Raw genomic sequence first — 12779 nt, 5'->3', positions numbered from 1 at the left:
GTAATTATTTATTTCATAAAACATGTTTGGAATATTGATTTAACTAAAAAAAAAAACATTTAAACCATTTTTGGCTTAAATAAACTTTTAAGGACATTCATTGCGTCCCAGTACCCAAAAAGTCAAATGAACAAAAAAAAAAAAAACCTCAATTTTTGGTGCCTTTTGCAAAATAACCAAAATAACCCAAAATAATTTTGGGGTTGTTTTGCAATAAAAAGTTAGATCAAATGACACAAGTGTTTTTTGGGTCATTTTTAAGCCCTTTAAAAAAAAAAAAAAAAAAAAAACACAAATTTGAGGTTAAATAAAGGTTTTGGTTAAACAAATAAGTCCAAAAAGCTATTTATTTCTTTTTCGGATTTAACCTCAAAAGTGGTGTCAAATGAATAAATAGCCCACCTATTCGCAGTTCAAAGTTGTTGAAGGAGTGCTTGTTGATTTCTCGGATGCTTTCGTTGAGAGCGATGGCGAAGTCCGCCAGCGCGCACAAATGTCCCCATTTGTCTTCGCACTGCTGTTGACACGCGAGATCCAAAGGCGTCAGCCAATCACATTCAGCTACGGCAAATCCGGCTGGCCGTGACGTCATAGGCTCACCTGCTTCTCGGGAGACAAGCCCGACACGGCCATGTACGTGCTGCCGATGGTTTTGATCTTCTCGATGTCCTGGAAGCGTTCTTCTCCCAATAACTGGACGCACGCGCACACGCAGGGTCAACACATCGCGCGCACAAGCGGACGAGAAGACGGCGAGGGCGCGACCTCGTCAAAATCGGCGATGATCTCGTTGAGCAGCCGCAGACACTCCACTCCCTGGTTGTTCATCTCTGTCTGCGAGTAGAAGTCGGCGAAGCCCGGAATGGAGGCGAACATCACGCCCACCGAGTCGTACGACTGCGAGTACAATTCCTGCGGACGGCAGAGAAAACGAGCGCTCGATTGGCTTTTCTCGAGCTGCGATAACCTACGTTTGCCACTAGGGGGCAGTCGTGTAAAGCCCAACTCCCCATAATCAGAACTCTTCCGTGTGCCTTCTTTTATTCGTTCTTTCGATTTTTCTTTCATTTTTTTTCTCTCGCTTTCCATCTTTTGTGCTTTTTCTTTTCTCTCATCTTTCATTTTTCTGTCCTCCCTCGCTTTTCTTATCATTCTTTATTTTCCTTTTCTTTCCTATTATCTTTCTTTCTGTTTTTCATTCTTTCCTTCTTCTTTCTTTCTCTATTTCCTTTCTTTCCCTTGTCATTCTTTCTTTTTCTTTCCTTCTTCCCTTCCTTCCTTTCTTCCACCCACTCTAATTCATTCCTCTCGCACTCATTCCTTTCTTTCTTCAGGCCACATATAGACGAAAAGAGGACTGGTCACCAGCCAAAGTACAGTACAGGCCAAAAGTGTGGACACACCTTCTCATTCATTTTCTTCAAGTAAAAACGACGATTTGTTTTTCTTTAGTTAGTGATTCTTTAGATAGCGATTGGTTCTTGCCATAGTCCAAATTTGAAAAGTTGACCAATAAGGCTGTCTGCTCTATATGAACCCGACAAAGAGCGTACAAAGCAGTCATTTGTGATGTGCGCAACTTGGGATGAGGGGACACTGGGAGTTCGTAAGCGGACGCTGACCTCGTTGTCGCGGTCCTTCTCCAGGAAGTGGCGGGCCACGTGGCTGGGCAGGATGTTCCTCAGCATGTTCTCGTTGTGTTCTCGCAGTTCCTTCATCTCGTTGATTTCCTCTTTGGCCTGAACACGCCACAGGAAGTCCAATCGCGCCGTGTACTCCAGCTGCAGCCCAAATGGATAAACAACACGCTTGGTCAACTTGAAACCTTTTTTTTTTCCAGTTGGAAGCACTGACAACATGACACGGCTACCGACAGAGAGGAGCGAGTTGACGAAAGCGCAGGCGGCGTTGGCAATTTAGAGATTGTGGAAAAATCGGAAAGGTCAAAAGTTACGTGTAACAAAGTGAGTGCGAGTGCGTGCGAGAGCTAATGTGCGCTTGCGTGTAGGTTGGGGGCGAGGGGTTCGAACCTGCTGCCCGTGGTAGAAGACAGCCAGGAGGAACATGGCCATGAGTAGCAGCGACGTCTCCTTGGTGCCCAGGAAGTTCCTAAAACCATCATCCTCATCATCATCAACATCATCACAGTTATTTTCCAAGCTCGGTAGAGATTCTTTTCTTTCGTGCGGGTCAAGCTGATTGTTGCCATGGAAACTGGTGCAACATTGACCGGTTGTCAAGGTAAAGGTCAGCTAATGTGCTAGCAGCAGCGTGCAACATCAAACTGGCAACTCCAAGAAAGGGCAACATGGACAACCTAAGTTTTACAATATATAGAAATCGCCATGCAAAAGAATATCTTTAATTCAATTTTGGTTTCTTTTGTGACTTTTTTGTGTCTTCATGGTTCAAAATTTGATGTGTAGGCATAACACCGGATTACAAAAGAACCGATGCAGGAGAAGTGCAGCAAAATTGAAAACGTCGAAATTAGGAATCTTTTTTGTCTGGAAAATAAATAAATAAAAACTGGATACAATTTTTTTGTCTGATTTTTGTTGGGAAAAATGTTATTCACTTATCTGTCAAGTCAGGTAATTTTTTGGGGGGTAAAAAAAGGGTAAGCAAAATTGTTAAAAAAAAATCAATTAATCTATTATATTAATTGATTAGAAATGAGGCATAATTTTTTGTGAAAAAAAATCCATTAGAAATCAGAACTCTAATATTTCGGGGAAAAACCAATACAATTGGAAGAATGAATTTTTGAATGAAAAAAAAAAGACACACAAAAAAAACTTACAAATTGGAATACAGATGTTTGTGTTAGAAAAAATCAATTTAAAATTAAAATATATATATATATATATATATATATATATATATATATATATATACATATATATATACATATATATATATATATATACATATATACATATACATATATAGATATATATATAACATATATACATATATATATATATATATATATATATATATATATATATATATATATATATATATATATATAATATATATATATATATATAATATATATATATAATAATTAATATATATATAATTTTGCAAGAGAAAAAAATCTAATGTAAATCAGAAAAAAATGGCAAAAAAGCCAATTAAAACAAAATCAACATAAATGAACTAAAATTGCTTAAAATCTAAACGTGAAAGTTTGCTCACTCCGTCTTTCTGTGTGCGGCGTCGTAACGCAGGAAGAGCGCCGCGTAGAAGGCTTCGGTGAGCAGCGAGTAGACGGCCACCATCAGCAGCAGCACGGCCAATTTGAGAAGCGAGTTGAGGCGCAGGAAGACGGCGCACGTCACCATGGCCAACACGCCCGTGAACACAAAGTACTGCACACACACACACACACACACAGAGCACAAGAATAACAGTCATTAAGGAGCTGATGCTTGCCACATAGCGAGCCCACATTGAACGCCACTGTCTTGTCACTTGCTTAAAAATGAGTAGTGGTAACAATCTGTTATTACAAATAAATTAATTATTAATAAATATTTTACCACAAAAACATAATCAATATAAAGTGTTAGACCTGTTAGACCTATGTATGTATAAATATAAGGGATAAACAAAACATAAAGCAAAATAATCAACATAAAGTGTTAGACCTGTTCTCAAAAAGAAATAATTGTAAATAAATATTTGTGCACAAAAAATATTCAATTTATAGTGTCTTCTTTTGGGATCATAGTCGAGATATGTTCGCAAAAAGAGATAATTAAGTTGACAGGTAACGAGAGGAGGCACATGACAAGTCCAAGTATGGGGGAGAATCTGGCTTTTTACAATAATGAAATTGAATAAACTACTGAACATCACATTTGTTGTATAAAGTTATTATTTTATAGTATACTATATTTTCCTGAAACAATTAATTCAATAATTATTTTTAAAAAGATCTTGGCATGTTTGTTCAATTTAAAATCTGGAGTACCCCCATTTGAGAACCACAGCTCTTATCTTTTTAGATAATGCTTGGCACTGAAAAAGTACAATGATGGCTTGAGGAGATTATTGTGTCATAGAGTTACAAGTAGCTGGCATTTATTACCAAGGCATAATTGTGATTGAATGATGGCATCATTGTGTTGTTGACATGATGGGTTATGACGACGATGGCCACGATACACGGGCGCACGTACCTCCGGGTAGTAACAAATGTCGGCGACGGCGTGCGAGCGGTCGAAGGTGTCGTTCCTCAAGGCGGCCGACTCGTGCAAGTCGCACCACAGCTGGCGAGCGGACGATCGACAGATTTGAACCCTGAAATTGGGAGGGCGGGCGGGGCTAGCGTCGGCGGCCACTCACCATGTTGATCATGGCCGCCAGGAAGTTGATGAAGATGGAGAGGAAGATGACCACGTTGCGCGCGGTGTACGTCTCGTTAATCCAGCAGCAGGCCTGGCGCAGGACCAGCGGCAAACACTTGTAGTCCTCGGCCGTGGTCGCCAGGACCAGGCACGAGTGAAGCAGGATCAGGACCGACAACTGCGCCACCATCGGCACTATCCTGCGCACCATATAGCCATACGCTAAGTCAACATAAGGCCATTAAACTCACTGGCAAGGCTTTTTTTTTTTTAAACTGTAATAAATCAACTAAAGTGAGAAACTGGTTGACTCGGTATCGTCTTTTCTTTTTTGGTGGTTTTTTGGCTAAGTTGTTTAGCTAATGGATGGTTTAAAGATTGCTGGTGAATTAAGCAATACAGGGATTAAGTATTAAAATAATCTCGAGGTGCTGAAAGAAAATTAAATATTTACTTTCAGTATTACAGTACTGTAGCGATAAATTACTTTAGGCAATCAGTAAAGTAACTAAAGTATAAAGTACTTTAGGTGCTCAAGTACTAAAGCAATTACTTCAGGTAGAATAGAAGTATATACTTTAGGTACTAAAGTCGATAAAGTAATTGATTATCGTAGTAATTAACCGACTAAAGAACTTGAAGTATACTATCTAAAATAATTACTTTTAATAAGTACCAGACACTCCTTAGACACTCTTTGAGTCAAGAATTTGAAAAAAAAAAAAAGAAAAAGAAAATACAGTATATATTTTTTTCTCATGTTTTGAGCCATGCGTCTTATAGTCCAGTGTGGCTTATCAATGACATTTTATATTATTTATTTATCTTTTTTTATATATTATATTATTGATTTATCTTTTTTTCTGCTGTGGTTTATATCCCAGTGCGGCTTACAGTTCGGAAAATACGGTAAATAAATACCTGGGATTGAATGTCTGGACTCTTAAAAAACAAAATAATGTCTCAATGAGTTAATACAAAGAGTAATCTTACAGCTAGATTATTTATTGTGGATACTCGCTAAACTATATAGAGATTAAAGCTATTTTTTTAGCTTTGAATATAACAATTGACTTCAGTTGATCTAGTGAAATGAGTACACAACCTAATTTGATTTAGTAAGTAAATTAGTAGCAAGACTTGATATAGAAAGTACAGTCATGGATGTGTTTTCTACCGTAAATAAAATTAAGTAAGCAAGGTTTAATATATTGCGTAAACGTCCAGAATTCATATAGTTGGTAAACTAGTAGCTAGTTCTGCGATGATGAAGTTTGTTATTTTGCTTACAGTATTACATGAGCAACAACTGAGTATTCTTTTTGTCCACCTCAATAACATAGAATTTCACCTGGCGGAGGGCAGCAGACTTTGTATGGTGGTGATGAAGAGCAGCACGATGAAGGCGCAAACCAGGTTGGACTTGAAAACTTCATCTCTCATCTGCGAGTACTTGAGCGCCAAGGAAGATAAAATAGAGAGAGGGGACAAGTGAGGGTGAGACGGAAAACCCAGCCAGGCCCACCAGAACAACAACAATAACACCACGCTACATTAGCACGTTAGCATACCACGCTACAAGCGGCACAAGAGAGAGAAAGAGCGCGAGAGAGAGAGAGAGACGGGAGCGGCAGGCGGGATTGAGGCTACATGTTAGCTGCTAGCTGCTAGCCACTAGCTGTTAGCAGAGTCCCAACAGATGCTAATGCTCACAACTAGGCTAACTGTTACGTTAAAACCGAGCAGGGAATTGTTAGTCAACATTAAAGTAAGAGGAAAATTGTGAATAAACTCGCGGCTGTTTTTTCAATGTTGAGTAAACTAGTAGTGAGGTTAGTAGGCTAAGTTTGCAGCTAGTTTTGAAATTGTAGCTACCGCGAGTAAATTAGCAAAGTTCGACTGTGAATTAACAAGATTGAACAAAATTTATATAATGGAAACATGGTGAATGAGTGAGACGTTTTATGGAGGGTTTGATATAGTGAGTAATGCAGTAGGTTTTATAAAGTGGTTAAAAAAGCTATCCAGGTTAATTTTAGTTAGTAAACTAGAGAGTCAAGTAGCAGTTAAATTTAATATAGTGAATAGTTTTTTTAAAATTTAGATTTTTTTCCCCCCAAAATTAAAAAAATACCATAATCATTCCTGGTTGGGGCGTGTCACTCTTATTTTTTAGATCCTCTGAATATCTTAGTGAGCAATTGAAGGGGTGGGGTCAAAGTGCACGAGAACCCGCCGGCCGCCCTGGCTCGGTGCCGCCTTTCTCCGAGGATGCTGGGAAATCGTTTGCTCACACTTCTGGCGAAAGAAATGAAAAATCAACAAAAGAAGAAAAAAAAATGAGGAGGCCGCCAGCAAATCACTGCACACTGAACACAAAAGAAAGGAAGAAAGAAAAAAATAAAGGAGGGGGCGGGACAAGAGGCGCAGATGTTTGTTGGATTCAAAAAGCAAATTGGAAAGAAGTTTGTTGAACGTTCAAACGTACTTGTAGGCTAAACAGCATTTTTTTTCCCATAATGCCACTGTATTTGCGAATATACCAATACGTTTGAAAGGTAAGTAAACGTTGTGATTATCTTTTATTTTATGTCTGGAGAGCACGATGGGGTGTGATGCGGTATTGCTTACAAGTACATTCAAACCTATTCACAAATACATTTGAACGCCCTTGCAAATGATGACTTGGCCAACGAGCGAGCCGTTTTTACAAGTTTTGGAAAAAAACTCCCTTTGGTAAAGTGTCAGGAAAACAATGAGCAGTTTTACTCATGTTGCCTTCTTTTATGCGGTAGGAGGAAAAGAAAGAAAAGGACCAAAAAGAAGGGAAGAAGGAAAAAAAGAAGAAAAAAAAAAGCAATCAGCGTCTCCGAGGCCCAGCTACCTTGTGTTCCAGGCCGGAGTCTTTAAACATCAGCGAGAACGGTTTGATATGCTCTCTCCTCAACTTATCGCCACTCCGTAAGTCGATGGCGCTCTCTATTCGCTTGTTAATTTCCTCCGGACCGGAGTGGACATGCAAAGCTTGTGCGAGATGGTTTGGAAGCAGATTTATCGAATTTCTCGTTAGGGCGGCCAGAGTCTAGGGGGGAAAGCACATGCACATAGAATGAACCTGATGCTCGCTACACGCCCCCCCCCCCCCCCCCTCCTCCTCCTCCTCCCTCCCGCTCCTTGTTACCACCACACTCGCATCAGCGCAAACACACCCAAAATAAAAAAAAAAACACAAGAGACAAACAAGAGAAGAAGGAAGAGCAAACCTGCTGATGTCCTGTCCGTGCTCACACACGCACAAACAATTACACACTCGCAGACACGCAACAGGGCGCCAAGAGGAAATGGAGAAACAGCACAAAGAAAAAGAGCAAAACAGCAAAAGTGGTCAAAAGAAATGATAGGGTGCACTGTTTATGTTCAAGCTCATTTGTTGTGACAATATGGGAGATCATTCGCGCTACCGCCTTTTATTTGGGGGGTGGGGTTTAATCACATGATGGCTAATAAAACAGTTTCTCAAATTTGTTTTTGCCATGCAAAGTGTAATTGCAATAAAATACAGCTTGGGATCTTTATTTGTATTTTTTCAGGCACTTTCACTCTTTCAGCGCCATGGTCGAGATAGCGATAACTGTGACCATTGGATTACCTGGACAGAGATTACTTACATGCAATTTTAAATAACCAATGGAAATCAATCTTTCATATGTTTTCATATGTTATTCTATATTCTGTCGGCCTTGAAAGATGAGTGAAAATGCTAAATATACTTGGCACTCTAGAGGTTTCCTTTTCCAATAACGCTTGGCACTGAAAGAGTTTATGCACTGTGTTTTTTTTTTTTCAGTTTTAGACTGTCCTGTAACCTGCATAGATGCTTTAAAAAAGTAATTAGTTTGGTTTATATTGATTTTTCCTTTTGTCGATGATAAAAAGAACACAGATTTGAGTATACTTAATTTTTTTCATAGATAATAATCTTATTTATGGTCGCCTTGGCAATTGAGGGGGTGAAAAATCTTTTCTTTTTCCTTTGCAAAATCTAATTGGTTTACACTGGTTTAACCCTTGTGCGGTATTGTGATCATTTTTGTGACATTTTTCCACTTCATTCTTGCAGTATTTTAGTCAAGGGATGACACCCACCTGGTAGTCAGATAACTAAGTAGTCATGTCATTTTGAACTTTGAAATGTTGTCACCATCTGGGTGAAATTTCAGCTTCCTAGTGCCCTTTTTTGGTGCTTTCTCTAAGAAGTGAAATTCATTTGATGTAAAGATCAAAGAATTGTGACAAAATACTGCACAAGGGTTAAAGGTAAGTGTCAAGTGATGACCAATCACAGCTCACCTGTTGGTCAGTACTTGACAGGAAGTGGCAAAATGGCACCAAATATGATGGATACAAATGAATTATTGCATCAATCATATTATTGCCAGGAAAATAGTTTGATTTAATTGATTTGTGGACTCGGATCACCCAAGCAATTTATCTCCGTGTAAAATGCGCCAGCCAGCTCAATCTTCGGTTAGCTTAGCATTTAGCTTCTCTGTCTTTTCCCATTCGGAGAGTAATAGAATCTCGAGAGAGTAGGTGACGCAGGAAGACAAGGTAGAGAGAGTAACGTGAGAGCGGGAACATGAAAGACGCTTCAGAACTCCTGTGAGGACCCTTTCATATGCGCGCGCAGAAGCCGGCCGCCATTGTGGGGTGCGTGTGGGTAGGGGGGCACTTTTTTTTTCAAGAAATACAAACGCGTGACATCAAATGGCGTCTGTGAAGGAGCCGCGCCGATTCACCGGTTGGCGATGTGAAGTTCTTACACTTGTAACATGAAAGTTAGCAAGTGGTTTTCAACATTTTAGATGTTTGACGCATTATCGTAAAGCCTATAGAAGGTTTGTAAACGGACCAATGGCTAAAAGAAGTGTATGGTGTACTTGTGGTTTTTGAAGCACATTTTCTAGTTGAGTCTACGTCCGTATTAATGAACAGAAACGACTAGAACGGCTGTGTTTTTTGAAGTTCTTAGCTTGTTTTACTTCTGTTTTATTGTTTTTATTTTCTAAAGTTCCGCTCATTATACGATGCCGCGAAAGTTTTGTGTTTTGTCGTAGTGGGGTTTCACGGAGGAATGACAAATTCATAGAGGAAAACAAAACAAAACAAGATTACGACCTGGGGGTTTTGTTTCGTTGTTTTTCTGTGTGCAACGAGGAATAAAAGCAGAAAAAAAACGAAAATCTAAAATTTCACCATCATACGTGCAGCAGCATGCTTCTAGTACTGTATGTCTTTTTTTATGTTTTAAGTTTCTTTGAAAATCTAACGTATTTGTGTGGATGTGTTTTGATATAAAAATGACAAAAAAGAACGACAGCTTGAAACAGCTGACACACACACTTGCGCACACAGCAAGTGTGGCCATGATGACAAGAAGCTCGCCGCAAGAAATGAGGACAAACAAGAACAACCATCCTCACGCACGCGTTGCCACGGCAACAGCATCTTCCAGCACAGGTGAGACAAAAAGAAAGCATGCCAACGTTCCCCGGTGACGAGCTCCGGCGCCCCCCGGAGGCGGCGGACGAGTTCGACGGCGGGCTCACTCACGTTCTGCTTTCCCACGATGTTGTCGAAGGGCAGCTCGGGGCTCCAGGACGCCTCGTTGAAGGTGGCGGCGCTGGCGCGGCGGTCGGCGGCGCCGGCCGCTTCCTTCATGATGTCCTCTGGCAGCGCCAGCAGGCTGTCTTCGGGCTGCTTGATCAGGTACGTCTCAATGTTGTGGCGGCGCAGGAAGTCGTTGCGGTCCTTGCCGTGGCCCGCCTCCACCTCGTAGTCGCCGTTCAGGCAGTCCAGGGCCGCTTTGGAGATGTGGATGCGCCTGCGGGAATCAAGGATGGACGTGTGTTATCAAATTTGTTGATGATCTAACTTTATAATGCTCTGGAGAGAATCTCGAACAACTCCTGCTCTCTTCAATGAACCAAATCAAATACAAATACACACAATCAAATACACGGAATACTTAGTGGCGCATGCTTACCCCGGTATGCCTCCTGACTCCAGCTTGTTGGCGATGTCGACGTCCCAGGACCAGACGTCGAACTGCCACTTCCTGAGGCCCAGCACGCCGCACAGCACCGAGCCCGAATGGATCCCGATACGCATGTCGATGTCGTGTTTGGTACGCGAGCGCACGTATCTGACAAAAAGACAAAAAGGTAGAAAACAAAAATGATGAACGGCGACAAGCACCAGTCCTATCCATGTTTACATGTGCTCGATATTGACTGGGGACTGATCCATTGTTTGCCATTGTATGCCCTTGGTAGTGTTTCCTTTACCCTTGTGTGGTATTTTGACCATTTTGGGTCGTCATCTTACACATCTTTCTCACAGTATTCTAGCCAATAGATGGCGCACTAAGTGGGGTGCCATTCTGAACTTTGATATGTTGTCACCATCTGTGTGAAATTTCAGGTCCCCAGGACCTTCTTTCAGTGCTTTTCATGTGATGTAAAATTCAACTGGTGTTCAACTGAAATTTGCCATTGGAGTTCCGTGCGAAGAGTCAACCCTTGGCGCTTCAGTGGTCACCTGATGGTTTTGATCATGCTGAGGCCCATCTCCACGCAGCAATGAGCGTGGTCCTGCCGCGGCTCGGGAAGGCCCGACACGCAGTAGTAGCAGTCTCCCAGGATCTTGATGCGCAGGCAGTGATGCTCCTGCGAGCACAGCGGGACCACCTCAGCCTTGCCCACAAACAACCCGCGCACGTGCACACACGCAGAAGCTGTCCTCACATGTGCCAGGCGGTCGAAGCGCGCGAAAAGCTCGTTCAACATGCGCACCAGCTCCTGAGCCGACAGCGTCGTGGAAAGATTTGTGAAGCCTTTGACGTCTGCGAAAAGAATGCTGGATAAAACACGGAGGCGTCACTTTGGGGGTTGAGCTGGGAGACCATCTTGACTATTCAACATTAAGTCTCAACGACAACACGAGCGCAACGGCGGTTAACTGGTGGCGCTGGTTAAGGGCTCGTCTCATTGGCCTGGAGACCTGATGGCCACTCAAGTCTCTGCTGAATTTCATGATTGCCGGGGAGTCGCAATAAATTGTGAGGTTCCCTTTTTAAAGAGACATTTTGGAGACTCCGCTAGATCCCAGCGATTTCACGGATACTAGTTGTGTCAACAGATGGAACAAGACTTCGAAGAGACCAAGGAGACTAAAGAGATGTTGCAGGAAAAGCTTTTTGTCCTTGTTGCTGCATCTAACAAACTTCAGAAAGTCTCCAGCAGGTCTTAAAGACCTCACAGAGACATTTCCTAAGTCACAGACATAATTAGAGACCACAATGGTCTAGTGACTAGACCATGTGACTGTTTCTTGTCTCCAGCAGGTCTCCGAGACATCGCTAAGATTAATTATGCTTGTGACTGGGTAAATGTCTCCATGGGGTGTCTGTGACATCTCCGAGACCTGCTGGAGTTCATGGAGACTGTGGCGTTATCGCAGGGACTTCTCTGTTACTTCATGATGGATGTCTACTCAACCGCGCTTGAGCTTGTAGACCACGTGAGTTTCCGAAGTCTTTAGCCGGTGTCGTAAAGGTTGTGGTCTCTACTTCTGTCCACAAATGGGACAAGACTTGCTATGGTATACTTCAATCCACTAAACCTGATGAATTTTTCAGGTCTCCAGTCGGTCTATGAGATTAATTATGTCTGTGACTTGGGAAATGTCTCCATGAGGTCTTTAAGACCTGCCGGAGACTTTCCGAAGTCTCCAAATGGACTCAAATAGGTTGCGCGGACACCTGGACTGATCAGATGTCTCGGCCAGTGAGACAGGCCCTTTAGCGCTCGCTGAGTCTGACCTGACATTCTCATAGCGGTGGATGTAAATCCGATGGAACTGATGCTGAAGGTGCTCGTCCTCCACGTTGCTCATGTCGTTGATCATTTCCAGGACCACGAAGCGAGGTAGGACGGACAGAACCAGACGCTCCTGGGGACGCAAAGGCCACAATGGGCAGCTTGTCAAATACGTTCCCCAAAATTAGGCTCATACTGAATCCGGATCTGACTTTTAAGGTCCGGTTTGTGACCACCTTAGATCTAGACATTTCATCTTTCATCTTTAGAGGGGAACTGTTAAAATGAATTCACCACCATGCCAGATGCTCGTGTTCATGTTACCACCAAACTGGATCAGGATCTAACTGGAGTTGACTTATTGTAAGCGCAGTTTACAAAAACGTGGATCAGGACTTCAACGTTTTAATTCAGTTTTCTCCTCTGCTATATCTAGACATTAAAGTGGGTAAAAACTGCTGGGTCCATTCTATAACCGCGATGAAAGTGGATCAGGACAGATCTGGATTTGAACTCTAAAATCTAGTTTTCCAACTGAATC

General features: G+C 41.8%; 1 protein-coding gene across 2 annotated transcripts in view; it reads right to left on the bottom strand.

The window, feature by feature from the left end:
- adcy8 (adenylate cyclase 8 (brain)) overlaps positions 1 to 12779 on the bottom strand; it is a 35649-nt gene that overhangs the window by 1559 nt on the left and 21311 nt on the right. The window contains exons 3-17 of one of the 2 annotated variants that reach the window (XM_088428715.1): positions 12241 to 12371; positions 11165 to 11276; positions 10959 to 11086; positions 10405 to 10563; positions 9972 to 10242; positions 7243 to 7440; positions 5710 to 5810; positions 4357 to 4558; positions 4191 to 4280; positions 3205 to 3377; positions 2031 to 2109; positions 1623 to 1781; positions 766 to 912; positions 601 to 693; positions 403 to 517 (exon numbers count right to left, since the gene is read on the bottom strand). In XM_088428715.1, the coding sequence (XP_088284841.1) occupies positions 403 to 517; positions 601 to 693; positions 766 to 912; positions 1623 to 1781; positions 2031 to 2109; positions 3205 to 3377; positions 4191 to 4280; positions 4357 to 4558; positions 5710 to 5810; positions 7243 to 7440; positions 9972 to 10242; positions 10405 to 10563; positions 10959 to 11086; positions 11165 to 11276; positions 12241 to 12371 (2158 nt within the window). The remainder of the gene's footprint in view (positions 1 to 402; positions 518 to 600; positions 694 to 765; positions 913 to 1622; positions 1782 to 2030; positions 2110 to 3204; positions 3378 to 4190; positions 4281 to 4356; positions 4559 to 5709; positions 5811 to 7242; positions 7441 to 9971; positions 10243 to 10404; positions 10564 to 10958; positions 11087 to 11164; positions 11277 to 12240; positions 12372 to 12779) is intronic. The other variant, XM_088428716.1, reaches the window with a different exon arrangement.

Source organism: Hippichthys cyanospilos, chromosome 12, assembly GCF_059441005.1.
Source record: "Hippichthys cyanospilos isolate Australia breed blue-spotted pipefish chromosome 12, RoL_Hcya_1.0, whole genome shotgun sequence".
Classification (NCBI taxonomy): Eukaryota; Metazoa; Chordata; class Actinopteri; order Syngnathiformes; family Syngnathidae; genus Hippichthys; species Hippichthys cyanospilos.
Note: the sequence above shows the minus strand (reverse complement) of the source record. Positions and strands in the feature narration are given on the sequence as shown.